General features: G+C 37.3%; 1 protein-coding gene across 2 annotated transcripts in view; it reads right to left on the bottom strand.

Annotated features, from left to right (window-relative positions):
• LOC150078368 (M-phase inducer phosphatase-like) overlaps positions 1 to 20,369 on the bottom strand; it is a 311,872-nt gene that overhangs the window by 256,944 nt on the left and 34,559 nt on the right. For both annotated transcript variants that reach the window (XM_090385423.1, XM_090385424.1), the window contains exon 3: positions 1,836 to 1,906. In XM_090385423.1, coding sequence (XP_090241549.1) covers positions 1,836 to 1,906 — 71 coding nt within the window. The remainder of the gene's footprint in view (positions 1 to 1,835; positions 1,907 to 20,369) is intronic.

Below are 20,369 nucleotides of genomic sequence, written 5' to 3'. Positions count from 1 at the left end.
ATGCCTCTTCTACAGATATTTCCATGGACACTGTTCTTCTGAATTGGCTTCTATAATTCCCGCTCTCTTTCAAAACAGTACGAACACATGCCACTACCAGCCAACATCCATTTACTTTCCAACTTCAAACTCACAGAACCAACTTTTCATATTCCTCATTTATTCATTCAACTGCCATTTTCTGGAACAACCTTCCTTCTTATGAATTTCCTGAAAATTACAGTCTACAGAAGTTCAAGTCCAATGTCAACAAATATCTTTTTTCATCTTCTCAACCTCCAACCCAAGCACGGTACTAAGTACTATAGGTTCTAAAACCTCTCATGTTTGGGGTTTACATATGAAAATAAAAAAAAATAAAAACCTTGAGTTTGCTGCCTAATCCAAGTGTTTCTCTTCTTATCTAACAGTCTGATTCCCAATATAATTTGTTTCATTCTTCGCTGTGTAGTTCTTAGCTTCTCTTCCATTTTTTTGGTGAGTGCCCAAGTTTCACTCCCATAAGTCCTGGTGGGGAATATACATTGGTTCATTATTTTACGTTTCAGACAAACTGGGATATTGCTCCTCAGTATGTGACTATATTTCCTGAATGCTATCCATCCAAAATTTATTCTTCTCTTGACTTCCAGCCATTTATCATTATTACAGATAATAACTTGTCCCAGATAAGTATATGATTCCACCTTTTCAATTACTGCTCCTTCAATAATTATGTTCCTTTCTGTGGCATACTTCCTCTATGTCCTCTCTGAGTCTTTTTCTAATGGCTTTACATAACTCAGTATACTCAATTTTGTCCTTGTCAGCGTTTATCTTGCTCTTCATTTGTCGTCTTCGGTTGATCATGACAAGTGTTTCTTGACTAATTTTTTCTTCTTTGGATTTCTTTTTACCTATAGGTTTCTTGGGCTTTATCACTTTCAGAAAGTTGTAATATTCCTTGTCGATATCTTGGTCCTTATAGCCGTTACTAATACTAATTTCAGCACCTAGAGTCTACAACTGCAGGGAGATCTGACTAAGGTGATTAAGGCGTTGAATGGATTGAGTAAGCTCATTGTTAGTGGCATTCTTCCTCTTGCTGAGACTACACACAATGAGAAGACATAAATTCAACTTGAGGATGTATGGTTGCAGGACAGATGTGCAGAAGTTTGCTCTCAGCCAGTGGGTGGTTGACTGTTGGAATAGGCTTCCAACTGTTGTTGTGGAAGTGGATGTGAAGCGAGAGTTTTTTTTTTTTTTTTTTTTTGGCTGATATAGTATAAGCTTGCTTTCTTGCATTATTTCTACGACTTTCTTCAATGTTTCAGTACATGCAAGTTTCTGTATCATTTTGCTGCTTTTTAAAGAATTGCTTTAAAATTTATGAATTCTTAATTAGTTTTTACCTGTGTTTAAATAAAATAGTGCCTTGCTTTCAAAAACATTTCAGAAATTGAAATTTACCATGTAGATTTGAAATACACTCAAAACATTGTGCTTTAATACCAAGATAAATGGATTAGATAACTGTTATGGATAAATTCATGGAAAGAAGAGAGATTTTTTATTTTATTCCTAAGCAGGAATTCAGAAATAAAACTGATAATAATCAGTTTACATGACAAAACATGATCATTTAAAAATTGGTAGTTTTCATTCGAAAATACTTAGTAAAAAATTTAAATGTAAACCATAATGCAGTTAAATTATACAGTAGTTTAAACAACTTACTTTCCTTAACACCACAGAAATAGCAACAACAATATCCTTTTTTTTTTTTTGGCTGATGCTACATAAGCTCGTATGCTTGCTTTCTTGCATCATATGCCTCTACTACTACTACATACCTGCAGAGTCAGAAAGTAGTACATTCCTAACTGGAGTATCTGACCACGTAAGCCGTCTTCGAGGAGTTGCACTAAAATTGATAAGATAGACTAATTAGTAACCAGCACATAACTCATGATAAAATTATATGATATTTGTGTGCATGTGTGTGTCAAAAACTAGTTGAATTTTTGCAAAACTGAAAATTTATTCCAACTTGTATTTAAACAGATTGTAAATCTTACCTCAGTTAGTATCCAGAGACCTTTGTTATTAAAATATTATTTGAATGCGTACCAAGGCAATTCATTATTGAGATGGAGTGTGCTTGTTGCATTTACAGAAAAATGTAATTTCTCTAAGCATTGTTCATTCATCACTACCAGTTAACCATCCCAGTATTCACCACTGTGGTACCCTATTTCCCACCCCTAGTGTCATATGCCTTTCTGACTACCCTATGATACCTTGCTACAATGGTCACATTAGATCTATCCTTAATCACAAATTCCATAGTTTTTCCAGTTACAGAAGTAACACTTTCAGTTCCCAACTGACATCAATTGTCCGAATCACTCTAGAACACCCTCTGTGTATGGGGGAGCTAGATATATGGGGATATATTTGAAAAATTTGTAACCCTATGAAGCAGTAGACATACCAGTGAGTGTGCAATAATTTAAAAAAAAATCCTCAGAGTTGCACACATGCTTGTTCCAGTGATGGGACAAGTATGTGCTGCTAGGTAACCATCAACTCACACCCATTTCGTGGACCCCTCCCCAATGCCATACTTATGCACAATGGTTAAGTGGTGGTGGAACTATGCCGAACGCTTTTATAAAATCTAAACAAATGATATCAAAATTATACCCCAGGGGCTCACATCTGGTGAATATGGGCTTGGCGCACCTAGGGTCCTCAGCTGGAGATCATCATTCTTCTTTTTCTTGGTGATTCCTTTCTACTTCTGACTCTCTCTCTTTCTCAGGGTAGCTCGGGTTCTGGCTGGTGCAGCATAAGCCTCGGGCTTCCTTGTACCATATGGCTAATCATAATAATAATAATAATAATTGCCTGTATACAGTTCCTTTCTGACTACCTCATGATATCCTGCCAGAATTATCACATAAGATCTACCCTTACTCACAGATTCCATAATTTTTCCTGCTGCAGAAGTCATACTCAGTTCCCAATTGCAGTCAATTGTCCAAATCACTCTGAACACCTTTTGTGTATCGGAGAGGAAGACAGGTGGAAATATATTTGCAAAGTTTGTAAGCTTACTATGGAGCAGTGGACACTCCAGTAAGTGTGCAATAGTTTTAAATATAGTGTTAGGAGCTGCACACACTTGTTCCAATGATGGGAACAGCATGGGCTGGAACAAGGCCCGAAAAAAAAAAATGCTTCCATGGCTGATGTAACCTCTTCATTTGTTTTGAATTTTCTCCAAGCATGTGAAAATTAAAAAGTTAAAGAAACAAAAACTTTGCTGTCGTTAAAACTTTTTCAGCCAAATGAACTGTTTTGGCTTTCTTTGCAAGGGTGAATCTGGTGTTTCCATTGTTTGGACTACTGTTTGGACTCAAGGTAATAATGGTGGATCGGTATCTTTACCACAGTTACAAATCTTGTCAAAAATTTTTCCTTATCTGCTTTCCTGATCTCAATACAGCAAAAATTCTGAGGAATTCTTGTGCACAATCCTGTAGTTCTTGACCAAGGTGTCAAGAACTACAGGACCCATCTTACAGAACACCTTTGATAAATCCAATTCCTTTTTCAAAATGTTTTGCACCCATTCATATGAAGATGCCTATAGCCTGCACTATTTTGTGGACTAATAACTGCCTGTCTACCACCACCACCACATCATGTACTATATCAATATTTCTTGGCAACTAGCTGTTGTTAGTCACTCACTGTGAGGATTATCTCTGATGCCCCTACCTCCCATTTGAATTCAATTGTCCATTTCTTCATCATGCCATATGGAGAGATATACTCAAAGTATATACCATATCACCACTTAACAAATTTGTGTTAATCCCTTCTTCTGCAGGTATTAGAAGGTTTTATTGCCATAATGGACATTATTCCATCTTATGATAGCATGATATCCATTATGGCAATTTGCTCATTATCTAAAAAAAAAGAAAACACACTAACAGTCCAAAGGTTATCAAGCAAAATATAATGCTATAAAATTATAAAGCTATACTATCACATTTGTTTATATAAAGGATCAAACAAGGTTATGTTCACAATTTGTCATTATTTCTATTTAAGGCTATGATCTTTTCCTATACCTCCACAGTACTCTTACATTTCCAGTCTTATTGAACTTCATGTGTCTAAAAATGCTTCCATTATTCTAGACAGGGATTAAGTTCATTATAACCAGATAGATACAATCAGCTGTTTGTGCTTTTTTCACTTTAACCTTATCACAAATTTGTTTAATATGGATAATAATTATTAGCTGAAGTAATTACTTCTTTACTTTTTTCCTTCTTTCAAGGAAAGCAGACTCCTTTCAGGTTCTTTCCTTGAGAAGTATATTCCTGTGTGACTACGGATGCCAAGAAGTTGTTCAACATATCAGAAACCTGACTAAAGTTGTCTGCACTGATTCCAGTGTACCATGTAGATGACCAACTGTTCCTTTTCATTTCAGTGTTAGAACCTTCAGTATCCAACACTAGAATCTAATACTGTTTTAGAATCTTTAATCTCTTTATTGGACTTTGTTGCCAAATCCATTTCACAATCTCTTTAGCCTATCTCACATCCAAATAATTTGATTACAAACTACTTTATAGATTCTATATTGAACAGGGGCTCTTCATAATCTTCAGATATCTCAAGCAATATCTTATCAGGCATAAATAAATATATGAATTCTTCACTCATCCGTTTCCGTTTTCACCTTGGATAACACGTTTTTAAAGCGGTAAAAATTATATTCTGAAACATTTCCCATTTAGATTCTATATTATGGGGAAGCCAGACAGTCAAGACATTAACTATCTGGTTTCTCATAATATAGATTGATTTGCTTGCCCACTCTAGTTACAGATATAACTCATCATCTTATTCATTAAAATATATTAGAATAGCATCAGGTTTCCAATATCTTGATCATGTTGATAGTCACTGATTTAATCAGTGAATTTTTTAAACTTCTAACATTAGTATAAAATTAAAATTATGTGAGGGTCTCTCTCTCTGTGTCTGTGTCTGTGTATATATATATATATTTTCAAGAAGTAATAAAACTTCTTGTTTTATTACTTCAACCTTATATACAAAGGGTACTAGGAAAGTTTTGCAATACAGCTTTGTTTATTTAATTTTTTCAAAGTAATTTCCTCTACATTCAATACACCTCTCCATCCTCCGAAACCAATCTTTAAACCAGTTCTGCCAAGTTTCACTAGGGAGTAAAGCACACTCGTTGTCCCAAGCCCGTAGAAGGTCCTCATCACTGGAAAACCGCCTCCCTTTTAGCTTCATTTTCACATGCGGGAACAGTGCAAAGTCGCAGGGAGCAAGGTCTGGACTGTAGGGAGAGTGCTCGAGAAGTTTCAGTCCTGTCGTGGTCAAATATTCGGTGCAGGCTTTGGCGCGGTGAGCTGCAGCATTATCGTGATGGAGGTACCAGGTGTCCATTCTTGACTTTGGCCGCAGGTTCTTCATAGATCCAATGACTTTAGGCAGGCATTGTTCAGTATACCTGCGTGTCCAAAACGACACGTTCCACAATTCCACTTGATTTGAAAAATACAGTTATCATTTTCTTCTTTACAGAATCGGGATTTTCTGACAATTACGGTGTGTCGTCATCATCATCAAAGACCCAAACTTTGTTTTGAGCCTTGGTCGGCAGATCGTAATAGTACAGCCAAGTCTCGTCACCTGTCACGATGTTGTTCACATACCGAGATTGTCCCTTATCAAACTTTTTTGACATCTCCTGGCAGCAAGTCACACATCGTGTCATCTGCTCTTCAGTCAGTTGATGCGGCATCCAGAGAGAACAAAGTTTCTTCACGTGCAAATGATCTTGCACAATCGAATGAATTGCTGGTGCATTTAGGCCCAAAGTATCCTCTATCTGTTGGTAGGTCACTTGCCTGTTTTCGTCAAGCATTTTCCTCACAGCAGTAACATTTCCCTCCGTAACTGACGTTCGTGGCCTTCCCGGCCTCTCAGAATCCTCCAGAGTGAAATTTCCCCTTTGGAATTCTCTATACCACCTGAATATTGTTGTACGATGTGGACAATCATCATCTAGTGCAAGAGTCATTTCTTCTAAGCACTGGTCTATGGTTAAACCACGCACGAAATTATACCGCAAAACTGTCCTTATCTCATTTCGTGACCACGATGCCATCGCAAGCACTTTACACTCTCACTACTAATGAATAACTGAGCCCATCGACTTGACGCGGCGGCTACTATGCACGTATGAACATGTCTCAACATTCAGCAACAAACAGCTTCCTGTGATTCATTGTTGCGTCATATTGCAAAACTTTCCTAGTACCCTTTGTATGACATATTTTTTTTTATATATCAGAAAGGCATACTCTAGTTTTGTGCCTTCTGTATTTAGTAGTTTTCCCTGCCAACTGGGCCTACTATTAAATTTACTTCATATGGAACAAAAATAGCATAATAATTCATCCCCATGACCGAATCTTCTAGAACATTATTACTTGGTACGGTTCTGAACACTGTTATACAGGATGTACCATTAATGCCAAATAACTGACATGAAAAATGAATCCTTGGCCAAAAATGAAACAAAAATATTCTGAACAGTTTTTTGATCTCATGCTTAAAGACCAAACATGCTAATTCAGATAATGTACACTGAGTCCACCATGGGTCTATTGTATTAGACCTGCACTCAGAGTAAATAGAATCACATCCAAACCCACATTGTTTCTACCTGCAACCTGCAAAACAAAGATGATCTCATGTTTATGTAAACAAAAACAAAAAAAGACACATTAAGAAAACCTATCTTAAACGTTTTATACATAAATAATAATGCAAAAATCAATCATCATCAACACTTTCTCAGTTCAGCTCTGTTCGTTATGGATTAGAAAGAAGAAATCCAGCTGCAGAAAAATCTCTTTCAACGCGTGGGTAGGGATAGCAAGAATGAAATGAGCCACTGCTCCATTATTGGATTTGATGGGGGGGGGGGCTTTTTTCCCCATCATTTCCACAACTGAAAATTTTCTTCATGGTCAGAAATTGGTTTTGGAAGTTGCACTGTAATATAATTTTGATTTTCATCATTTGAATCTTCCATACAATAAATCATCTTCCTTCCTCCTTTTTTTCCTGTTGAATCTTTTAATTCTGATCTTTCAGTGTTTTATGGCAATTATTTATAAAATCTGGAACTACACTCAACCCACGATCCCAAACTTACATGTGAACCAACCTGCACTGTCATATGAAGTTGTTGTAAGAGCTTAACAACAGAAAGGCACCCAAAACCAAAATGTACTTTTCAATGATTCATTTTATAAGCATGTTGTCATCAGCATATCAAGGGTGTTTTAAAATGAAGACACAGACCTGTATTAGCTAAAGGAAAAGTTCTAAATATGCTTTAGCTCTGAGAACATGATGTTAGAGGGTACTGTAAGCTAGAAATAGTTTGGAAGGCATCTGACAATTGAGTAGTAAGAACAGTCAATTAAAATATGTTTAACAGCAAGTTGTGTTTGACACAAAGAACAAAACCAAGTATCATCTATGAGTAAATGGAAGCCAGCAAGATGTGTGGCTAATACACAATCTTGTCAATATCACTTTCTCTCCTGGATTCTCTGGAAGCTTGACATTCATATTTGCAGTGGATTTCTGATTTCGTGTAGTTTATTACTTGTTCTCTCCAAATTTGAGTCCATTCAAAGTTGTATACTTTGTGGATAATGCTTTCAAAAATCCATACAAGAAACTGAGGAAAAAACCAAGTGATCTTTTATAGCAGCATGGTCTACTTTCTTGTTTTCCAGAATACTAGACTGTCCTAATGTATGGTAGAAAGTTATTTCCTCATTCTGTTCTTTATGATGCAGGTAAGATATTTTTTAATATCACATGAGAAGAGGAAAAATTATTTTAATGGATACTGCACTGGGAGAATCTGTATAAGTTATAGCAAGCCATAAGAAGAGGTTGCACATCTTAACCAAGTTCAATTGCATTTAGCTCCATGGTAATTATGCTGAATTCGAGGTACTGAAATACTGTCTATGAAGCATAACTAACAACTTTTGACTTTCAAAGGGCTGGAGATCAGGCATTTGTAAGCAGGCAGTTTTTGTGTCAAAACAGGAGATCTCTTGGGAAAAAGCAGAAGGAGGTTTTCTTTTTTTAATCAAAACTGCACTACTAATTAAACTTAACCAGGAAATACACATTTTATATTAAAATACAGACACAAAATTGCTTACCAGTAAAGCATACTTTACCATTATGCCTGGCATTTGTGGATTATGAAAAGGCATTTGACTCCATACAGCATAAGGCAATGTTTCGGGAACTGGAAAGACAAGGCATTGATACCCCATATATTATGATTTTGAAGAAAATATATGAGAGTGCTACCTCCTTTATTAGACTAGACAAAGACAGTAGGAAATTTAAAATCGAGAAAGGAGTTCGACAAGGAGACACAATATCTCCGAAGCTGTTTACTGCTGCCCTTGAGGAAGCTTTCAGAAGATTAGACTGGTCGCAGAAAGGAGTCAATGTGAACGGAGAGTACCTAAACCATTTACGATTTGCAGATGACATTGTGGTCATTAGCCACGATCCCAACAAATTAGAGGAAAATCTTAATCAGTTATGCACAGCTAGTAAGGATTTTGGACTAAAGATGAATATGGCTAAAACAAAAGTAATGATGAACAAGTATGCCACAGAAAGGGAAATAAAGATTGAAAGAGCAGTAATTGAAAAGGTGGAGTCATATACTTATCTGGGACAAGTCATTAGCTGTAATAATGATAAATGGCTGGAAGTCAAGAGAAGAATAAATTTTGGATGGATAGCATTCAGGAAATATAGTCACATACTGAAGAGCAATATCCCAGTTTGTCTGAAACGTAAAATAATGAATCAATGTATACTCCCCACCATGACTTATGGAAGTGAAACTTGGGCACTCACCAAAAGAATGGAAGAGAAGCTGAGAACTACACAGCGAAGAATGGAACGAATTATATTGGGAATCAGACTGTTAGATAAGAAGAGAAACACATGGATTAGGTAGCAAACTCAAGTAAAGGACATTCTTATCAAAACTAAAGAACTAAAATGGTCTTGGGCAGGACACATAGCTCGAAGACATGATGACAGATGGACTAAGAAAATAACAGAATGGTACCCAAGAGGAGCTAGAAGAAAACCTGGAAGACAAAGGCGGAGATGGATAGATGAAATTCATGAGTTTTTGAGTAGTAAATGGATGGCCAGTGCTCAAAACAGAAGGAACTGGAAAGTTGCTGGAGAGGCCTTCATCCTGCAGTGGATTGAAAATGGCTGATGATGATGATGAAAGCATACTTTAGTATACTAAAGCATACTTCAGCTTACCATGGATGTTTCTGCTTGTTTGAATTATCTATAAGCTAAGGGATTATGACTACTTCAAGAAACATACTGTTGCAGATTTTGCCCTCTTCAGAAATGTTGAGTCAAAGTTTCTTCATAACAATGGCCTTGATCTAGACTTCACTGTTAGAGAATTTCCAAAGCTTTACCAGAAAGAGAATATCTGAAAACAGTTTCTATTTTTCAAACCTGGTTGAATATTCTCTAACACTCAGCATTGCTGTGAAGAATTGTGTTTTATTTCATGCTTCCTTGTGTACTTCACAATCCCACAACCAAGAACAGCTAAACATCAATCTGTTCTCTCTTTTAGCATCTCACATGTTTTCACCGAAACTGAGTTGCAAAGCCTCTGTTTGTTTATCTTTAATGAATCAAATATGAAAATTATGCATTGCCAATTGTTGGAATTTGTGGCAAGAACATAAATTTTCACTGATGATTTCATGGAACTTGGGCACCATGTATTCACATTCAGCAATAAAGTACTTCTTCCCTGAACAAAACAACAGTACTTTCTCCTCTTAATTTTGATTCTCCATGATCTTGGTATAAGAAATTCCTATGACTAAGTCAGAATCATCCCTCAGGTTTATCTCATATAGTAATAAACTTTCAAGATAGATATTAAAGATTTAAAAATTAATATATAATAAGTTTCCTTAACATTATCAATAATACCTAGCAAAATGACCTCCTTGTATGAATGTGAGATATATTGGGTTGAAGAGCTATGTTCAGATTTTCATGTTGGCATAACATTTAAAAGAAACAAGTAACTTTATTCAAGCCAAAAGGGAGGAACATGAACAGACTTCTGCATGGATGAAGGTAAGACTAGAGTTATCTGATTGTTTTGCCCTTTTCAGCTTGCTTTCATGCTTGGTGATTTAGAAGTTCTTTTTCTTGGAAGTTCATTAATTTGTCTTCAGATAAGAATCAGGACAAGTCACTAGTGATCACCTATAGTTTTCAATTAGTAATTCTATAAAATGCTGGTATGACTCATCACTATTTCTAACTTCTTCTTTAGCACTAAAAGGCACATGATACAAGAAAGAAAGCTTATATAGCATCAGCCAAAAAAAAACCTAATTTCACCCATCCACTCGCTCCAAATGTTTGTCAAGTTCTGCCTTGAATCTATTTAAGTTATCAACTTCTACAACGACAGATGGAAGTTTGTTCCAGCAATCAACCACCCGCTGGCTAAAGGCAAACTTCCACACATCTATCCTACAACCGTCTTTCCTCAATTTGAATTTATGCCCTCTCAGGCGATTATTCTGAACAAGAGGAAGAATCCCGTCAGCATTGAGCATGGTCAAACCATTTAAGGCTTTATACACCTCAATCAGGTCACCTCACAGGTGCCTAGTATCCAGACACTAATTTGCAAAACTTAAGCCTTTCTTCGTAAGAGCAACCCTTTGTTCCATTCACTAATCTTGTTGCCTTCTCTGTACTCGTTCCAACAGCTCTACATCCTTCTTAAAATGAGGCCTCCAGGCCTGTATACAGTACTTAAGGTGTGGTCTGAACATTGCCTTATACAAGGGGATAATCACCTCCTTATCCCTGGTAGAAAAATTCCTGTATATCATTGACAAGACACCATGAGCTACTCTTGCAGACCATCTGCACTGCTCAGAAAACTTCATATCTGCCTGCACATTACACCCAGGTCCTTTTCATTCTCTACAACTGTCAGTGTGATACCACAGAGTTGATACGTTACTCTGGGATTACTGCTTCCCATAGGTAGTACTTTACATTTGTCAAATTTCATTTGTCACCTCTCAGCCCACCTGCTCAACTTTACTAGATCCTGTTGCAGCAGTGTACGTCATTAGTGTCATTAACAACCCTGCCAACCTTTGTATCGTCTGCAAACTTGGACATTAAGCCTGATATACCATCATCAATATCATTTATAAATAAAGAAAACAACAATGGACCCGACACTGAACCCTGAGGGACTCCACTAATAACATTAGTCCACGAAGAGCCGAGTGTCTATTGATTACCACTCTGTCTTTTCCCACTCAACCATCCCTTTATCCATAGCAGCAATTTGCCTCCAATGCCACACTGTTCCATTTTGTGCAGCAGTCTTCCATGTGCAACAGTATCAAAGGCTTTTCTAAGATCCAAATATATGATATCAAAGTTATTCTTTGCAAACAGTTCCTTTGTGACTACATGATAGTATCCAATCAAATTGGTCAGACAAGACTTCCCCTTAACAAACCCATGCTGTGTCCGAGCTATAAATGAAGTCTTGTCTAGATGATCCTTCAATGCTTCTTTAACCAGTGCTTCCATTAATTTCCCTGGAACAGAAGTTTAAATAGATATCTCAAAAGTTGCCAATGTTCTACCAGTCTTTGTTAAACATTTAACCAAAAGATCTAGCCAACACACGCACACATACTTAAATATTTTTAACTTTAGTGGCATGCATTGGTTGAAATTGTTCAAAATGATCATTCCTTTTAGCACTTCTTTCTAAATAAACAGTAAATTTCACCAGATACATCCACCTTCACATAGTAAGGCATGCTGCCCCCCTTTTCAGCACACAAATTAATAAGATGATAAGGACAGACTATTATCACCCAGTGCTCATAGGTCTTTTAACCACAGTTTAGTAAGTGGGGATCAACAAGACCCCAACAGTATTTCAGCAATTTGAGTTCCATTCACTTCGTCCACACAGCTAAAACTCCTAGTAGCTATTTCTGAAAATGTTTTCTTTTAATTTCTCCACTGAAAAATCCAGAATCCTCTGTTAATTCTTGCACAATAGGAAAAATTCATGATTAATTTAAACCAAGTTATATGCACATGCTGATTGCGAACTGTCACATAACGTTATTAACAGTAAGCTTGCTTTACTGCCAGGCACTTTCCACCAGCCAGTAACATTCTCTGGCTTCATCACAATGATGCATCAGCTGGCACCAAACTGTCGATGCATGCACCACACTTCATACATCTCATGCTACCGTTACTGACAGGCTGGCATCTTAATTGTGACATTTATTGAAGCATGCAGTTTTTAAAATTAAAACATGTTTTAATTACAGAACATGGAGTTTTCACAGGTTTTTTTTTTTTTTTTATGTAAACCCCAAACACGAGAGATATTAGAACCTATAGTACTTAGTACCGTGCTTGGGTTGGAGGTTGAGAAGACAAAAGAAGATATCTGTTGACACTGGACTTGAACTTCTGTAGATTGTAATTATCAGGAAATATGTATGAAGGAAGGTTGTTCCAGAAAACGGCAGTTGAATGAATAAATGAGGAATATGAAAAGTTGGTTCCGTGAGTTTGAAGTTGGACAGTAAATGGATGTTGGCTTGTGGCGGCACGTGTTCGGACTATTTTGAAAGAGAGAGCGTGAATTATAGAAGCCAATTCAGAAGAACAGTGCCAATGGAAATATCTGTAGAAGAGGCATGCAGCAGAAACAGTACGTCTATGAGAAAACGAGTGGAGAGACTCTGTTAGAGATGAATCATTAATTAACCTAACTGCCCTCTTCTGAATGGAATCAAGAAGCCTGAGAGAGGTTTTGGGGGCACCACCCCAGATGTGGGAACAATATCCCATGGGTTGGAGGAGTTACTTTTCTTCCAAACTAATATGTTTGGAAGAAAAGTAACGCCGAGAGCGAAAGAGAAAACCAAGTTTTTTAGATGCAGAGGAAGCAATATTTGTAATGTGCTTGTGCCAAGAGAGATTAGAAGTCACGGTAATCCCCAAAAGAGATATATCATTTTGCCTAGAAATCGGAGTGTCACTAAAAATAAGCATGGGAGCAGAAGAATTCTTTTTCCGAGATATAAGACAACACTGAGTTTTAGAATGGTTGCAATCAACTAAGTTGTCTTTGGCCCACTGGAGAATTACCTGAAGATCGGCATTTAAGGAATTGGTAGAATATTTTCGAGAAGTTGAAGCTGATTGAGCTGGACAAGGTTTCTCAAAATGGAAAGTGGAATGCAATGTGCTATCATCAGCAAAACTATGGAAAGGATTTCCAGTCAACAGAAGAAGGTCATTAATATACAAGAGGAAAAGAGTAGGGGAAAGAACTGAACCTTGGGGACCAACGGCATTAGCGAAGAAGTTAGAAGACAGAGAGACATCTACCATCACCCTCAGTGAGCGATCAGAGAGAAAACTGGATAACCAATTACTAAACCATAAGATGGAAGCTTGTTTAGAAGACCTTTATGCCAAACATGATCAAAAGCCTTTGAGATGTCAAGAGCAACTACTCTTGTTTCACTGAACCTTTCCATCGAATTAGTCCATAAATGAGTAACATAAGCCAGAATATCACCAGTGGATTGACACTGACGGAATCCATACTGGCGATCGTTGATCAGGCGGAAGTTCTCTAGGTAGTTTAAGAGTTGGCGGTTAATTGATTTCTCCATTACTTTAGAGAGAGAGTAGAAGTAATTGCAATGGGAGGGATATGTCACACATTTTAGGAACTGGCTGGATATGAGCAAATTTCCAAGCAGAAGGAAAAACACCTTTGGAACAAGAAAGTGAAAAATGGCGGCAAAGAATAGGAGTAAGTTCATGAGCACAGCTTTTGAGAACATGTGGAGAAATACCATCGGGCCCTGGAGCTTTCTTAGCATAAGATTCATCAAAATCCTTCTGACATCCTTTTGACAGAAGACCACAAGAGGCATTGAATGGAGCGTGCTGGGAATAGTGGAAGGTGTTTTACCAAGATCATTAATACATGAGTTGGAAGAAAAATGGGATGCTAGCAGGTCAGCTCTATCCTTGGCTGAAGTGACAACAGAACCATCTGGTTTGGACAGAGGTGGGAGCAAAGATGGGCAAGAGTTGCGGCCAATAGCTTTGGCAAGAGACAAGAATGCTTGCCTACCATTAGGGTAAGAAGCAAGTTTTCTACTATTAGCCTGTTCAAACTCTAGTTTGGACTGATTACTAACTGCTTTGCAATTGTTGCGAGCTTTGGTATAGGCAGAAAATGAAACTGAACAATTAGAAACAAGCCAATTACAATATGCAACATTCTTCTCATGAACAGCACTAGCACATTTATTGAAAAGCCAAGGTTTAGATAAAGAACAAGATTTTAAAGTGGAGTGTGGGATAAAGGATTCCATTCCTGCAAGAATAATTTCACTGACACGATCTGAGCAAACATTGTCATCAGAAGTTTTGAAACAGTCATCCGATCAAGGAAAAGAAATCTCGCAGGTCATCCCATTTCGCATTCTTGTAATGCCAAACAACACGAGGTTGGGAATAGCCATGAGATAAAGGCTCCATTCGAGAAGAGACAATCACCAAGTTGTGATCTGAAGTGCCTAAATGGCCTCTCACTTCAACTGTGTACTTAGAAGGTTGTTTATGAGAAAAAGATCAAGCATGTTGCCTGTATGATTAGGATTGTCTGGTGTTCTTGTAGGTAAATGAACAATCTGTGCAAGGTCATTAGTAATTGCAAAAGCCTCAGCATCTCGACCAGCTGGGTCAGTGTGAATAGAAAACGGAAGCCAGCTGGAGTTGTGAACATTAAAATCACCAAGAAAAATTACCTCACTGTTAGGAAAGTTGGACTGGAGAGAGTCAAGTTGCAAAGAGAGGAAGTCAAAGAGCTCCATGTGATTAGTGGAGCTGGGAGAACAGTAGAGACGACAGATGAATTTGACACAATGAGGTAGAGAGATTTTAAGTCAGAGAAGATCAAAGAGAGGAGATTCCAAATTGCCAAGTCTCTGACAGGGAATATCAGAATGGACATATGCACAATGACGACCTTTGAGGCGAAAGGAATCATACAGCAAATAATTTAGACATCTGAGATGAGCAGTAGTTGAATCAACTGATAACTCAGATTCTGTCATAAAAAGTACATGGGGTTTGGCAGACTGCAAGTGGAAATGGACATCGCTGAGATTAGAATTGAGGCCACATATATTTGTGAAATGAATTAGGAAGTCCTTGGGAGGTTTAGATCTTTTTGCAGATAAGCTTGCTCTATTAGTTTGACAATTCATGGTGTATTCAATAGTAAGAAAAAGTAGGTGGGACATGAAGTAATGAAATTTTTGGATATGGCATACACATGGCAAGAATATACCCAGATCCTTGACATAATGTGGCCTCGAAAATGCTCCCCGCATACACACTACTCGGACTCCCTCCAGTCACTATCTGGCAGAGTAGATGTAGCAAGATTATACACTAGGTGATCTGGAAGCCTCCTAGAGAGTTACCAATTGGTTCGGCCCGGTGTACTAACTAGCGGCCGGCCTGCGAACACCGTTTTAGAGCTGTACCCTCGAAAGTAAGGAATATTGGATTTCGCGACGATGTTCATCATAACCTCAAAAGTCATCAATCATACTGCATGATGGAAGAGATAGGGAAGGGTTGACCAGAACTTAGCTCTAGAGACTAAACATGGGTTCACCACTTCAAGCCTACAATAAGCAAAGTGGTGGTATGTTCAGAAAAGATTTTAAATAAATGTGACATCAAAAAAATGAACAATTTTGATTTTTTTTTTTTTTGGCTGATTTTTGAAATTTCATTGTATGGTGCAGTTTAATACTATTACTAGTCCAGTTTTCAGGCTTGCCATAACAATTGTTCAAATTAAACTTAAGAAAGGCACCTGGAGTGAATGGGATCTATCATTATACTAAAGGAAGTAAGCAAACCCTTAGCCATAATTATGTCAGTTTCCTTGGATTCAGGGGAGCTCCCCATGGACTGGAGGTGTGCAAATGTATCCCCAATTCACAAAGGGGTTCAGAAGGTGACAAGTAACTATAGACCCATTAGTTTAACTTGCGTTACAGGGAAAATAATTGAGTCACTGGTTAAAGAAGCATTGCAGGATCATCGAGACAAGACTGCAGTAATAATTAAGACACAGGTTTATTCTGACCGATTTGATTAGATACTATGATGTGGTCACAAAGAAACTGGATGTAAAAAATAATTTTGATATCATATACTTGGATTTCAGGAAAGCTTTTGATACTGTTACACATGGACGTAACAAATTGGAGTAGTATAGCATTAAGGGTAAGTTACTACAATGGATAAAAGGAAGTTTGAGTGGTAATCAATGGACACTGCTCTTCGTGGAAGAATGTTATTAGTGGAGTTCCGCTCAGTGCTGGGCCCATTGTTGTTTTGTGTATTCATCAATGATATTGATGAAGGTATATCAGGGTTAATGTCCAAGTTTGCAAATGATACAAAGGTTGCTGACAGTAAAGACAGTATGCTACTGCAACTGGATCTAAATAAGTTGGGCAAATGGGCTGAGAAGTGGCAACCGAAGTTTAACGTTGACAAATGCAAAGTACTGCATATGGGTAGCAGAAAAGTACCAATGGTGTGGTACGACACTCAGGGAAGTGGAGAATGAAAAAGACCTGGGGGTAATTGTGCAGACAAATATGAAGTTCGCTGAGCTGCCAGGGCAGGTCATGGAATCTTGTCTGTTATACATAGCAATTTTGCTAGCAGGGACAAGGAGGTGATTATCCCATTGCAAATTGACAAATGCAAAGTACTGCATATGGGTAGAAGAAAACCAAGAGAAAATTATGAATGGTGTGGTACTACACTCAGGGAAGTGGAGAATGAAAAAGACACGGGGGTAATTGTGCAGTCAAATATGAAGTTTGCTGAGCAGTATGTCTTGTCTGTTATATATAGGAATTTGTTTCCAGGAACAACGAGGTGATTATCCCATTGTACAAGGTAATGGTCAGGCCACACCTTGAGTACTGTGTACAGGTCTGGAGGCCTCATTTTAGGAAGGATGTAGAGTTGCTAGAACGAGTACAAAGAAGGACAACAAGATTGGTGATGGGGAACAAAGGGGTGCTCTTACCAAGAAAGGCTCTTAAGTTCTGCAAATTGCAGGACCTGGAGACTAGGCACATGCAAAGTGATCTGATTGAGGTATATAAGGCCTTGAGCAAGCTTAATGCTGATGGGATTCTTCCTCTTGATCAGATTACAAACCTAAAGGGGCATAGATTCAAATTGATGAAAGAGTTGTAGAACACATGTGCGGAAATTTGCCTTTAGCCAGGGGGTAGTTGATTGGTGGAACAGACTTCCATTTCTTGTTGCTGAAGTTAATAGCTTGAATAATTTTAAGGCTGAGCTAGACAGGCATTTGGAGTGAATGAATGGGTGAAATGGGAGTTTTTTTTGTTTTTTTGACTGATGCTGCATAAGTTTTCTTTCTTGCATCGTATGCCTCTACTAATGCTAATGCACATTACTAACAGTAAGCACCATAAAATTTTTAAAAGAACCCCACATACGTTCAGGTTGTTCAGAAGAAGAGGCCCAGTTCCGCTGTATTCTATGGTGTCACCTTCCAATACTCACACTGGGAGTAACCTGCTTTCAACATGACAATAAAAAAAAAAAAAAAAAAAAATTTTTTATCATGAAAGGTCGCTATAACAGGATACAGCCTGAAATTAATGTGATTACAGCCATCACAAATGGCCCATTTTTCAGTCGTCACTGAAAATTGTTAATGAAATTACACTGCCACTACCGATAACACACACAGTCATTGCAACTACATTTTTTTGCTATTTCACTATCAGGAAATGGGCTAAAGTAAAGAAAGTCAAAACAAGAACCACGGCAAACTTCAGGTAACTTACCAGACAAGCTGGTTTCCCACTACTCTCCCTGCATTCTCAGTAAACAGTCTGTGTGTGTTATCGGTAGTAGCAGTAGAAGTCAATAACAATGTATTGATTAGTTTTTTTCTCATTATTAAAAGCAGATTATTGGAGTTCATGAGTGTTTTTGCAGCTGATATTTACTTACAGGTTCACTCTCCAGACTTCCTCAGTCTTAGGGTGTTTATTCCCCCATTCCCACTGTTTTAAAATAGGAAAACGACTTCTACAGACTGTGTGTTATCGGTAGTGGCAGTAGAAATCATTTTCCTATTTTAAAACAGAAGGAAGGTGGGGGTTGATTTGATTTTGGTTTTTATGGAAGGTGGGGAAAACACCCCAAGACTGAGGGGCAGTCTGGATGGTGTACCCGTAACTAAATTTCAGCCACGCACAAAAACACTTATGAACTCCAATAATCTGCTTTTAATAATGAGAAAATACTAATCATATATTGTTATCGACTTCTACTGCCACTACCGATAACACGCACGGTCTGTTTACTGAGAATGCAGGGAGAAACAATGGTAGCAGGAAAGAAGCTTGTCCGGTAAGTTTGCCGTGGTTCTCGTGTTGGATTTCTTTATCTTCACCAGGAAATGCATTTCTGAACGTGTCTACATAATCATCACAACTCAGAGGAAGATTATGTTCTACGATGAAAGTTGCAAATAACCATTTGAGACATGACATCATCACTATGACATCATACAACTTTTTTCACGTTTCTTTTAATACAATGTACATCTTCCCTAAGCTGATTTGTTTGCAAATGTCTGATTACATTTGCATTTCCTGTTGTTTAAAATTGAAAAATCACATTTATATACAATACAAGGCAAACGTGCTACCTTTTTAATATTTTACAATATATGGAAAATCTTGTGTGTGTGTGTGTGTGTGTGTTCCAAAATTTTACATTGTATTTCTTGACATATTTTTGGAAAAAATTTTGCTTTGCACCACAAGCATGATTAAATGGGCACTCATTACAGGAAACAAGGCTATTATCCTGCATTTCTATTTTGCAATATAAAGTACAACACCTAAAGGCCAATTCATTAACAAAAATAAGCAGAAATTCAAAGAATTTAAAAAAAAAAAAAAAAAATTCCAAAACTTTGCTGTTTTACTATTTTTTTTTTTTTTTGCAAAAAGAAAAGAGAGAAAAACTGTTTTTGCAAAAAAAGATGGAAAAACCCTTTGTAACCAACAATATTACAGTACAACAGTGAGAGCAAAGTTTATAATTATGACCATGCAATTATGTAACTTTTGTCTGATTCCACTGTTTCAATTATTTCAAGAAAATTGGAAATGATGCACCTTGTCATCTTCAGTAATTTCATACAATAGCTAGAAATTTTACACTTTCATATTAGATAATAAATTAAATATACATTGTTATACCACATGAAATTTATTTAAAATATTGACTGAAATGTTTCCATCTCAATACACACTTGAAACAGTTTGGCAGCATTTCAGGGTTAGCTGAAACTCATTTTCAGGCCTAATCTGATACAGAATTAATGCTAAATGGAATTAAACAAATTTCTCAGGAATGAAGGGATTCAAGTTAATACTGAAAAAATGCCAACAGGTTTCAGTGTGTGTTATTACACAGAAGGCACTGCCAACATTTACATTACCATGAGACAAAGGCAACAAAAAACAAGTTCTTACATGCACTCATATGTTTTTATTCAATGAAGCAAAAATTTTGAACATTCAGCACAACTGCACTAAATTACTAGTCGCTGAAACCCTTGAAATCAAGTTACATGGAAATTCTATCAAAACGTGTCATCCCTACCTGATTTCAGACTTTCGGTCTTTTCTACGCATGCGCCATGACAAATAATCCCCACATTTAAATTGCTTAACAATCACACACACACACACACACACACACACACACACACACACACACACACACACACACACACACACACACACACACACACACACAGTGCTATTTCCAACCTGTGACCAAGAAGCCTAGTTGGCTTAAGAGAGGAAATTTTAGAAAAAATTTGTTTAACATTTAATCTTAATTTATTTCATTGCCATGAATTTTAGCTGATTTTATTACCATGATCAATTCTTTCATTTTAATTCATTTGACACAATGTCTTCTCACACTCGGGTTGGGGTCCTTGGCCTTCG

This window comes from Mastigoproctus giganteus, chromosome 11, assembly GCF_048544385.1.
Source record: "Mastigoproctus giganteus isolate SK-2022 chromosome 11, ASM4854438v1, whole genome shotgun sequence".
Taxonomy (NCBI): domain Eukaryota; kingdom Metazoa; phylum Arthropoda; class Arachnida; order Uropygi; family Thelyphonidae; genus Mastigoproctus; species Mastigoproctus giganteus.
This window is presented reverse-complemented; position numbering and strand designations above follow the sequence as displayed.